At 43.4% G+C, this 12,048-nt stretch overlaps 1 protein-coding gene across 1 annotated transcript in view; it reads left to right on the top strand.

Moving 5' to 3' along the window:
- HELB (DNA helicase B) overlaps positions 1-11,595 on the top strand; it is a 35,680-nt gene extending 24,085 nt beyond the window's left edge. The window contains exons 11-13 of the mRNA XM_068972091.1: positions 414-557; positions 3,727-4,221; positions 11,452-11,595. Coding sequence (XP_068828192.1) covers positions 414-557; positions 3,727-4,221; positions 11,452-11,556 — 744 coding nt within the window. The 3' untranslated portion in view covers positions 11,557-11,595. The remainder of the gene's footprint in view (positions 1-413; positions 558-3,726; positions 4,222-11,451) is intronic.
- The last annotated feature ends 453 nt before the right edge of the window (positions 11,596-12,048 follow it).

The following is a 12,048-nucleotide window of genomic DNA, read 5'->3' as shown; positions in this document are numbered from 1 at the left end:
GAAGTGGTCTCCTTGAATTTGCCCTCATTGTATAAACACCTTTGTAAACTTAAAGTTTATTCTTAAAATTTGTAAAGAAAAGTGAACTCTTTGCCAGAAATATATGCAGACTTATACAGTCACTGCAAGAAGTAAAATGTATAGTCTTCAGAGCAAGAACAGCAATACAGACTGTTCTCCAAAGAGTCAAATGAAGGTTAAATTTCAATGACCAAAAACTTCCACTTATGTTTATTAAAATATTTGGGTGTGTCTGTATTCAGTTGGTGCTCAAGCATAGATTTTAAACTCTTTGAAATTCTTAACAATGATTCATGCTATTTATAAGGTGGCATTTTATGTTCAACCCCAAATAGACCTTTGCAGAGTACGTATTTGAAAACATAAAGAGCAGTTATTTGTTTTGGTGACAGGATAAAACTGATGTAACTTTTGGAAAGAAGAGATTTTTGACCATTAATAATATGGCTGGCCTGGAAGTAACTGTGGATTTTGGGAAACTAATGCAATATTGTCACATAAAACATGCATGGGCAAGAACGATTCATACTTTTCAGGTAAGAGTGGACTTTTATAAAGTGATTTAAATAGCTTGCCAAGATGGAGTACATTGCATTGTTTTCTTCCTAATTTTTATTGCTTTTATTATTTTTTAAATTAGTAAACAAAATACACAGTAGCACAGAAACTACTGTATAGACGCTAACGTTTTGCTCGTTCTGCTTCAGCGCTATCTATATTTTCCAGATCTAAGACACTGTAGTAAAGCCTCATTCTGCAGGTGTTCCTCCTCCTTCTCCCAGGGGGAGGGATCAGGACTGGGAGGACTGAATTTCCCCCTTGCTCTGTCTCCAGTGTCACTTGGCATGGCACTCTTACTTCAGTTCAGTTCAGTCGCTCAGTCGTGTCCAACTCTTTGCGACCCCATGAATCGCAGCATGCTAGGCCTCCCTGTCCATCACCAACTCCTGGAGTTCACTCAGACTCACGTCCATCGAGTCGGTGATGCCATCCAACCATCTCATCCTCTGTCGTCCCCTTCTCCTCCTGCTCCCAATCCCTCCCAGCATCAGGGTCTTTTCCATTGAGTCAACTCTTCGCATGAGGTGGCCAAAGTACTGGAGTTTCAGCTTCGGCATCAATCCTTCCAGTGAACACCCAGGACTGATCTCCTGTAGAATGGACTGGTTGGATCTCCTTGCAGTCCAAGGGACTCTCAAGAGTCTTCTCCAACACCACAGTTCAAAAGCTTCAATTCTTCGGCGCTCAGCTTTCTTCACAATCCAACTCTCACATCCATACATGACCACTGGAAAAACCATAGCCTTGACTAGATGGACCTTTGTTGGCAAAATGATGTCTCTGCTTTTTAGTATGTTGTCTAGGTTGGTCATAATTTTCCTTCCAAGGAGTAAGCGTCTTTCAATTTCATGGCTGCAGTCACCATCTGCACTGATTTTGGAGCCCAGAAATACAAAGTCAGCCACTGTTTCCACTGTTTCCCCATCTATCTGCCATGAAGTGATGGGACCAGATGCCATGATCTTAGTTTTCTGAAGGTTGAGCTTTAAGCCAACTTTTTCACTCTCCACTTTCACTTTCATCAAGAGGCTTTTTAGTTCCTCTTCACTTTCTGCCATAAGGGTGGTGTCATCTGCATATCTGAGGTGATTGATATTTCTCCTGGCAACCTTGATTCCAGCTAGTGCTTCTTCTAGCCCAGCATTTCTCATGATGTACTCTGCATATAAGTTAAATAAGCAGGGTGACAGTATACAGCCTTGACATACTCTTTTTCCTATTTGGAACCAGTCTGTTGTTCCATGTCCAGTTCTAACTGTTGCTTCCTGACCGGCATACAGGTTTCTCAAGAGACAGGTCAGGTCGTTTGGTATTCCCATCTCTTTCAGAATTTTCCACAGTTTATTGTGATCCACACAGTCAAAGGCTTTGGCATAGTCAATAAAGCAGAAATAGATGTTTTTCTGGAACTCTCTTGTTTTTTTGATGATCCAGCGGATGTTGGCAATTTGATCTCTGGTTCCTCTGCCTTTTCTAAAACCAGCTTGAACATCTGGAAGTTCTGTAGGAGCCATATTAAGGAGTTAGGACTTTTTTGAGAGCCCAGGGAGCCATTAATGGGTGTTAAGCAAAATCTGATGTGGCTGGGTTTGCATTTAACAGATGTGACTGCTTGGAGGACAGTGTGTTGCAGTAATGTGGGTACGGGGAGACTGATTACAAAGCTGTTAAATTTTTCTCAGTGAGACTTACAGGATACTTAAGAACTCAGCTAAGTTTAGGTAGACATTTACCTGTTTAGGAAAACACAATATAAAGTACAAGGGCAGGGTGTTGGTTCTGTATATCTGGCAAATGTATTTAGTTTTCGTAGAAATAAGGATCATTTAAATTCATTTCTGAGATTCAGCAGCATTAGAAGGAAATGTTTATCAAACTTTTGGGCTTCCCTTGTAGCTCAGTCGGTAAAGAATCTGCCTGCAGTGCAGGAGACCTGGGTTCGATCCCTAAATTGGGAAGATCCCCTGGAGAAGGAAATGGCAGCCCACTCCAGTATTCTTGCCTGGAAAATCTCATGGACACAGGAACCTGGTAGGCTGCAGTCCAGGGGGTCGCGAAGGCACAACTGAGCAACTAACACTAAGCCATGATCTGAAGTGTTGATTCAAACTCTCTGTGTCCAGGAAGGTGGAAGTGTTTGGTGTATACAGGGTTTGTTTTTAAGTGCAAATGTGTATTTTCTACATGCTTCATCTTGTTCTTTGTCTTTCCACAATTCCTCTTTCAGCAGAGGAATGTGGGAGCATTGGGAGAGAGAATGGTTCCAACCCTTTCTTAGTCTACATTGGCACTGAAAACATAGGGATTAAGGATAGCCACAGTTTGATATTGTTTTCTTGAAATTGTTTTCTCACAGTTACTTGGTGACATTGGGCATTTTTCTGGCCTATACAGTTCTTGGTTGGCTAAACCCCCACATCAAAGGTTTGTTGTTCTAGTTTGTTTATTTTGATAAACATATCAATAATAAATGGTTCAACATCAGAAAAATACGGAAAATGGAAGGAAAAAAAAAATCCATAGGTTTAACAGACTGGTTACATTTTTGGTAGAATTTCCTTCCTGTTTCATTTATCTTGTTTTTGTTACATATTTATGTTCACTTTGTATTTTTTAGATCAGAATAATTTTATTTTGTGTTACATGGTTGATCATTTTTATACATGTCTCTAGTTTTTAAAAATCTTGTTATATTGTAAAGCATCTTTGATATTTGCAACATATATAGATACTTGATGTAGAAAAATATGTTCACCTATATTTATTTATCTGTTGTCCTGTTACTGGATATTTCAGGTGTGTGCTTTTGTTGTGTAAGTAACATACATAAAGCCCATACGGCCATTCCAAATCCTTTTCTTAGGGAAGCTTTAGCACTGCATGCATTTTGAAGTGTATTGCTGGGTTTCTGTAAACCAGTTGTGGGTCTCTGACACCTAAACTTAGCAGCATAGTTGGAAAATGGGAGTTCTGGGATAATTAATAAAATGGAACACCTCAGGGGGATTCATCTGAGCACTCTGGCCGGGTTGAATGTGCTTGAGAGCACTTGGAGGACTTGTCTCCTTTCTACCTTTGTCGACTGTCCGGGAAGTAAACCCACTGTGCAGTAGTAAGACTGCCCCATGCATTCTTTCCTCTCAGGGGTCGGAGGAGAAGACAGTTGTGTACGTGGTGGGGAAGGCGGGCCGCCAGCACTGGCAGCACGTGTATACCGCCGTGACCCGGGGCCGCTGCAGAGTGTACGTCATCGCAGAGGAGTCTCAGCTTCGGAGTGCCATCACGAGAAAGAGCGTTCCTAGGAAAACTCGTTTAAAACATTTTCTGCAAAACAAACTTTCCAGGAGCTGTACGTCTCCAGCAGAGTTTGCTTCCTCATCAAAGAATCCTGAAGATAGCAGGGGACCCGGCACACAGCCGCCAGCATCTCCACTCTCTACAGTCACAGCTGACACGGTGACAAATGACAGCCCCGGAAGCGGGGACCCTGTGGCTGATGACACGCTGCTTGCCTTTGCTGAAGGATGGGAATTATCTTCACATGATGAAGTGGATGCAACTAAGGATCCGTCACAACTGAGAGGGTCCAAAAGAACATGTTGCTTGCATGATGCTGAAAGTCCAAGCAAAATTCTTATGGTAGGACTGATATTCAGGTTTTATTTAAATATTGCTGGCCTCAGTGTGCTTATAAATGACTGTGTGTTCTTACTACTGCTACACAGTGCTGCAGGACTTACAGAGCAACTGTTGCTCTCATGTCTGTCAGATTCCTATTCTGCTTCTATATCCAGTTGAATCTTAGTTTGATCTTGGTTGGATGTTGCTCCCTCTGCTTGAGGCTGGCACTCTGGATAGTGTTGATGGATTGATGAGTGGGGCTGGCACGCCAGGAGGATCTTCCTAATCTTCCGTCACCTTCTTTGCTCATCTTCCTCATCACCTTCCCCTCCCTTCCGTAGGTGTGGTCTCACTTTGTTCCCCACAGCTCCATTGAAGTGGCTGGTCCCAGTCATCTTGCCAACTTCAGAGGTCTTTCCTTAGGTCTCATTCTGGACTTTTCCCCCTGACAGTCCATATTTTTAACTGCAATAGCTATTTCCATGTTTCCTTCTCTTGGTTTCAGTGTTCCCTGATTTAATACTTCCCCTCTGTCTCTGGCTCATCTTCCCTTCATTTCTTCACTCCTTCTCTTTTCCTTCTCGGACCAGAGACATCTTTCCAAGGTTCAGTTCTCTTTTCCCTTGAGAGCTGATCTTGTTCTCAGTTTTAGCTGTTTAGCTTCTGCATTAGTGATTTGTTCAGCAAATAGTTTTCAGCTGTCAGCTACATTCCAGGCACTGGGAATTCATGCCTAGGTGGTCCGTGGTGGAGATGGACAGGCTGTGTAAGAAACTTGGTGTTTCAGTAAGTGTTTCACCAAGTTAAGTGTTTCACTGAGTGCTGTTAATGCTGAAAGTGAAAGTGAAGTCACTCAGTCATGCCCGACTCTTTGCAACCCCATGAACTGCAGCCTACCAGGCTTCTCCGTCCATGGGATTCTCCAGGCAAGAGTACTGAAGTGGGTTAATGAACCACCCTCCTAACCACCCCCCGCCCTCAAAATCTATGTATTTGTTCCTAGAGATTGACTTTCTGGAGCCTCAGCCCAGCCTCTTCCTCTCTTTCCTAACGTCTCCATTTTAAACATTTTTCCGTTTTCCCAGTTGAAATCTTGGAGTCTCTAGATTTGCATTACTTTCACCCTTTACCTCCAGAGAGTTGCTGGGTTTATTGCAAAATATGTCTCTTGGGGATTTCTTCCATCTCATTAAGTCTGTGCTGTTTTAGATCTTGACCTTCTTGGATGATTGCTGACCTGCTGCCTTCCCTTCTCTTGTTCCCATTCTGCTGATGTACCCTGCACCTTGTTACCAGATGCACCCCCTAAGTGCTGAGCTCATCCCTTTGTTCAGAAGCCTTCAGTGGCTCCTTAGGACCTGCTGTGTAAATTCCACGTGCTGTAGCTCAGCATTTGAGGCTTTTCTCTGTTTGATTCCATCTTTCCCAACATCATTTCTTTTCCCACTATTCCTTTTTTACTTTTGTTTTTGTCACTCTAATCTCTACCACATTCAACCAAACTTATTCATGTCTCTTCCTTTTGGATTTTGTTCTGCAGCTTGGCTTGGATGCCTCCTTCTCTCTGCATCCCCTCATTCAGCATTTAGAAAAAAAACGGTAGCTCTTCTGTTGGTCACTGATCTAAGTGATCTAGAGGGGAAAAAAGCAGGTTCTTGGCTTCATGGCCATTACGTTGTGCCCTTTGTTCAAAGGCAACCCATACCAGAGAAAATAAAATTTCCAGAGTAAGAAAGATCCTATAAAGAAGATACAGGTGATGAGGTAGGCAGTGGTCAGGAGGGGTTAAAGGGGCAGGAGGTGGTCCTGGGCTATGATGGTCTGGTAAGTCCTCTCTGAGGAGGTGATGTTTGAGCTGAGCACTAAAAGATGCAAATAAGCCAGCCAGGTGGGGCTCCAAGGAAGAGTGTCCCAGGCAGAGGGTGTAGAAGATGCAAGGCCTGAAAAGGAATGACTTCATTAGAAGAGGAAGAGAGACCTGTGTGCCTAGTGAGTGAGAAAGAGAGAGTATGTGATGTTAAAGAGAGAGGCAGAACCACGGAAGGCAGCTAGGATTTCATTCTACTTGCAGTGGGAATCCATTGCTGGGCTTTTAGCAAAGGTGTAATACCATCTAATGTATGGTTGACAACCACCCCTCCAGCTGCTGTGGAGAGTGACCTGGGGAAAGGAAGGTGGAAGCGAGAAGGCCAGTCATCCCAGGGAGAACAGTGAAAGAGCAGGGAGGGGGATGGAAAGTGGTTGGATTTTTTTTCCCTTTAATTTGGCTGTACTGTGCAGTATGTGGGATCTCAGTTCCCACAGGGAGCAGAGAACAGGCTCGTGGCCCCTGCATTGGAAGTGCTGAGTCTTAACCACTGGACTGCTTGGGAAGTCCCCAGTGGTTGGAGTCTTGATACCCATTGAAGATGGGGTCTGTCTGATTTGTTGATTGGATGTGAGGGAGTAAAACGAACAGTAACCCAGGATGATTCCTCGATTTCTGCCTGAAGCAACTTGGTGAATTGTATTGCCGTTTCTTGAGATAGGAAAGACATGAGGACAACTGGGTTTGGGGAAATGAAGAGATCTCTTTTGACATGTTGTGTTTAGGTTATCAATTAGACGTATATGTGGATTCATTGAGAACGGCAGTGGCTGGTAGAGAAGTTTAGAGCCTCAGGGTGGGTTAGGAAGTTGTTCAGTCGTTAAGTCACGTCTGACTCTTTGGTAAGCCCATAGACTGTAGCCCGCCAGGCTCCTCTGTCCATGGAATTTCCCAGGCAAGAATACTGGAGTGGGTTGCTATTTCCTTCTCCAGGCGACCTTTCTCACCCAGGGATTGAACCCATGTCTCCTGCATTGGCAGGTGGATTCTTGACCACCGAACCACTGGGAAAGCCCAGAATGTCCAGTTAGGAGTCATTAGCATATAATGGTGGACTAACTTGAGACACCAGAGGTAGAAGAGACTTTAAAGCTTTTTTTGGTTGGATACTCCTGACTTTCAGAGAGCTGGCGGAGGAGACTGAAAAGAAGTGTGAGTGAGAGAGAAGGGAGACTGGTCGTGGGGAGGGGACGAAAGCCTGCCCAGAGCGGCTTGGTCAGGGACTAGGAGGTGAGGAGCAAAGGGCAAGTAGGGGCAGGGCTCTAGAGGGAGGCTGCTGTGGCGAGGAGCAGAGAGGTGGGTGGTGTGTGGATGGAGGACTCATGGCCAAGGAAGGATTTATTGGCTGATTTGTTTTGGGAGGATCCTGGGGTATTAACGGAATGGTTCAACGGAAGACAGGAAATTTGTGATTGAGAGAGAGGGGATCATTGCAGGCATGGAGCCCTGACGTGGGTGAGATGGGGACAGTCCAGAGCATGAGCAGGTAGGGCTGGCAACAGGGGCTCCTGCTTCCATTGCACTTGAAGGGAAGGAGTGCAGTGCGTTGTTGGGTTGTGTGGAGGGAAGGTGAAGCAGTTCTTGTCGGGTTGCCTTCTCCCATCCTTCCTCTTTCCCTCACAGAGTCCAGCTCAGTTTCTGGTTTGTTCCTGAAGTGGCTGCGGCACAGTGTGTCTCCTGTGCTGCGCTGGGAGCCGCCGTCTGCTTGACTCTTGAGGACAGCGTCTGTATCACATGATTGCTCGTCACATGATAACACTTTAAAAATGCACAGCGATTAAAATATAAACTGATTATGGCAGGGAAGCCTCATTTAAAAAAAAGAAATCAGACCTCCAGCGTCTTCTTTCAGGTTCAGGCTCAAAGCCGTACTTGTTCTGGTAGTGCTCCCTCCTTGCTTTAAGAATTCCTTTGAGAATCACTTTTAGAGACAGTAAAAGATCCTTTTGAATGTTTATAAGGGAAGCAAACTTCTACTGAGACCTCTTTTGGTTTTTAGAAATAATCCAAAATCATTGTTTCCTAGTTTTAGAAGTTAGACGATCCAAGTCGGTGATGCTGTTTTGTGTAAAAAAGATGGGATTCTAAATTAGCTCCAAGTGTAGTTCTTACACAAGCGTTAAGAATTGCTTTATGTGCCAGCAGCAGACTTGTTAAGGGTGAATCTTTAGGCTTCCAGCATGGTGACAGTTATAAGAAGGGGCTGCTGTGGGAACTCAGAGGAGAAAGTGTTAATGTAACCTGCCTTTACCAGGCTGAGCTCTAAAGGAAACTTCTCTACTTGTGAGCCCACATGGATGTGAGATCTTCAAAAATTCTCAAACAGGGTGCCCCACAAAAGGGTCTCTAAGGCATATTAGACAACAACAGGTATGGAATAGCGTGGGTGGAACACGGCATACAAATGAGAAGTTGAGCTGAGGACACTTGGGAAAGAGACCAAGGCTCTTCTGAAAACATTGTATATTCTACTGATTGCAGTGGAGAGCACTGGAAGCATTTTAAAAGCTCTGTGAATTGAAATTTATGAAGCTGACTTTGCAGTTCAGTGGATATGGTTAGGGAGAGACTAGGGGCTGAGTTCCCAGCAAAAAGATGATTTCAGTAGGTTGGGCAAAATGACTAGGTTCTAAAGAGATAGTAGAGATGCTAAGGGATAGAGTCAGTGGACATAATGGATAGTTGTATGTAAGGTTGAGCCTCAGGATGATTCCTAGGCTTCGGCCTTGGACATCTGGGTGGCTCCAAATAACATTAACCAGAATTGGGAAAGGGGGCCAAAGGACAGGTTTTGTGTGGAAAGTGATGAAAGTGGACATAGCAGAAAAAATATTTTTTTCTTCTTCTTCAAAGTAGTAAGATCACTGCTGATACTTTCATTTGGTGCGCATGCTCAGTCGCTAAGTTGTGTCCAACTCTTCGCGGCCCCATGGACTGTATCCTGCCAGGCTCCTCTGTCCCTGGGATTTTCCAGGCAAGACTACTGGAGTGGGTTGCCATTTCCTCTTCCAGGGAGTCTTCCTGACCCAGGGATCGAACCCAAGCCTCCTCGGTCTCCTGCTTTGGCAGGTGGATTCATCACCACTGAGCCACCTGGGAAGCCTTTGTTTCATTCTGTACTCGAGATCAACTCGGCTGAGATTGAATTTCCGTCTCAGCTAAAAATACTTAAGAAAACAAAACAAAACTGTGTTACCTCATACAGAGACCCTGGGATAAATAAAGCTTTTGACCTGGAGCAGAAAGCAGGCAATTCCAAGGAAAGAAAGAATCTTTTTCTACAAGTTTCTGCTTTTTATTTCTTAGCACCAATGTTGGAGGGAGGAATTACGGTTTGTATGATGGTGCAAAGAGAAACTGGCAGCACTATTTATCTTCAGTTTTGAGCTTGCCAAGGCTTCTAAGCTGCGGGGGAGGGTAGCGTCGCAAAAGGTGTGTGAACACAGAGAGTGACGGTAGGGGCTGCCCAGCGCTGGCTGTTAGCACTGCATGATGGCCGCAGCATCAACAAAGTTGTCTCCGTGAAAAGGATCAGTTTCTCACATGCTTTGCCAGACGTATGTGGCATTTGCAAGAATCCCTAGAAACAAGGAAACTAGAATTCAAGCATCAGGACTGATAAATTAAGGACTTCTCATGTTTTATAATAATATACTTTCAGGTGCATCGAGATGTGTCATTTGTAAAAGATCGAATTCAATGACAAGGGCTGCCCACATTCTCATCCTTCATATTCACATTGCTGCCTGAGAGCCAAGTCTTTAAATTCTACATATACCAATGACTGAAATGCCCAAGCCCCTCCCTTCTAGATGAAAACGTTTGCTTTTTCATCGATTCATAGCTCTGAGTTTTTAAAAGAATCTTCAAAGAAAATTTGACCTGTTTTTTTCTTCTTTTTTTTTTGCCTAACCTCCCACCACTGAACAAAAAAAGTGGGGGGACAAAAATGAACCTTAAAAACATATATGTAAAATACTGCTAAATTTTATCTGTTTAAAGCATTGCTTTCCAGATTTTTCTGAAAGCAAATGACATTTTCACTTTAAAAAAAAGTTAGGAAAGATGTCCTGTAGTCCCTGAATAAAGATAGTCCTTGTATTCCTCAGGGTTCCTTAGAGAAACAGAACCAATAGGGTGTGTGTCTATATCTGTCTATCTAATCTGTCTAATCTATCTTTTGGGATTTATTTTAAGGAGTTGGCTCATGCCATTGTGAGGGCTGGTGATGGTAGAGTCCAAAATGCGCAGGTAGGCTGGCTGAGAGGACACTCAGAGAAGAGTTAATTTCATGGTGCTCTACAGCAGAATCCCATCTTCCTTGGCGGAGATCAATTTTTTCTGTTTAGGCTTTGATTGGATAAAGCCCACCTAGGCATACTTTGGAGAGTAACCCATTTTACTTAGTCTACTGATTTAACTGTCAGTCTCAAGTAAAAAATACTTCCCCAGAAACATGTAGAACAGTATTTGGCCAAATATTCGGGTACTGTGGCTTAGCCACATTGACACATAAAATTAACTACCACAGTTTTCTAAACTGAACAGATTTAGCAAGATGAATGAATTTAATTTTATTTTTCTCTTTCTCTGCGGTGAAGCTTTTTTGTGACTGTACTGGTCCATTGACTAGTGCTTGGGAATCCTAATAGTGCCAAGAGTTGCAGCGTTTCAACTTAACCACGCCTATGGCTGGCATCATGGACGGGCATCCTGGGCAGTTGGTCATACAGGGCTTCCTGCTTAGAAGGAACCCTATGCTTGCAATGTTCTCTGCTTGTCATCTTGAAATTCCTAATTTTTGAACAAGGGGCCCACATTTTAATATTTTTTAAATTATGTATGTATTTGGCTGTGTCAGGTCTTTGTTGCTGTGTGCGAGCTTTCTCTAGCTGTGGCAAGCGGGGGCTACTCCATGTTGCCATCCCTGGGCTTCTCGTGTTCTCTGGTTGCAGACCACAGGCTCTAGGCACGTGGGCTTCAGTAGCTGTGGCTCACAGGCATAGTTGCCCTGTGGCATCTTCCCAGACCATAGCTCGAACCCGTGTCCTCTGCACTGGTGGGTGGATTCCCATCCACTATACTACCAGGGAAGTCCACCCACATTTTACTTCTCCACTGCACTGTGGACCCTGTCCACACTTTTAGAAGTTAGATATATGTACTTATTCAGCAAAAAGTCACTTCTGTATGCCAGTCCTGGAGGTGGGGACTGGGGTTTTCACAGTAAGCCTAAGCTGAATGACCACTGATTGTTCTGGTGTGCTCAAGAAGTGGGAAAATGTATGAAGTTCCTGCGAAGCAGTCAGAGGGAATAGAAGTACATAGGGTAGGCCAACTACATTTCTATAAAACTAATGGTATTTTTATTGTTCCAACAGGTGGAAGAATCATCTCCACAAGTGTCTTCTAAGCTTCAGAATCTGAGACTAAATAGTTTAACCCCCAGGCAACTTTTCAAATCCACAAATAATCAAGAAAGTTAGTTTTACTTCAGATTGCTCAAAGTAATTGTCTGTTTTTTCCATTCAATACAAAATGAAATCATGGCTTCAAAGGATTAAGACAAAAGAGGACGTCTGTTAATGAGTTCTATTTTAAGGTATTTGTATTAGCAACTGTTTTCAATTTATTCATCAAAGAAAATCTTAATGATACTGACCTCTGTCATCAGGAGAACTGGTAGCACTGGTCATATATGACGGAAAGATACGTTATATATATATTTTTAAAAGCTCTGTACTTCCGTGTTCAGTTGCTCAGTTGTGTCTGACTCTTTGCAGCCCCATGGACTGTATATCCTGCTAGGCTCTTCTGCCCGTGGAATTTTAAAAGTGTTTTAAAATTGTTTTATTTTTAGAATAATGCCTTATTAACTTCCATCATCATTGTGGGTGATCTTTGCTAATGGGTTGAAGCAATGGTAAAGATAAACTAATTACATCTCTTAAATTGTTAGCACAGATTCTAGGGTATTT

Source organism: Capricornis sumatraensis, chromosome 4 (genome assembly GCF_032405125.1).
Source record: "Capricornis sumatraensis isolate serow.1 chromosome 4, serow.2, whole genome shotgun sequence".
Classification (NCBI taxonomy): Eukaryota; Metazoa; Chordata; class Mammalia; order Artiodactyla; family Bovidae; genus Capricornis; species Capricornis sumatraensis.
The sequence above is the reverse complement of the archived record's forward strand: the minus strand, read 5'-3'. Positions and strand labels throughout refer to the sequence as shown.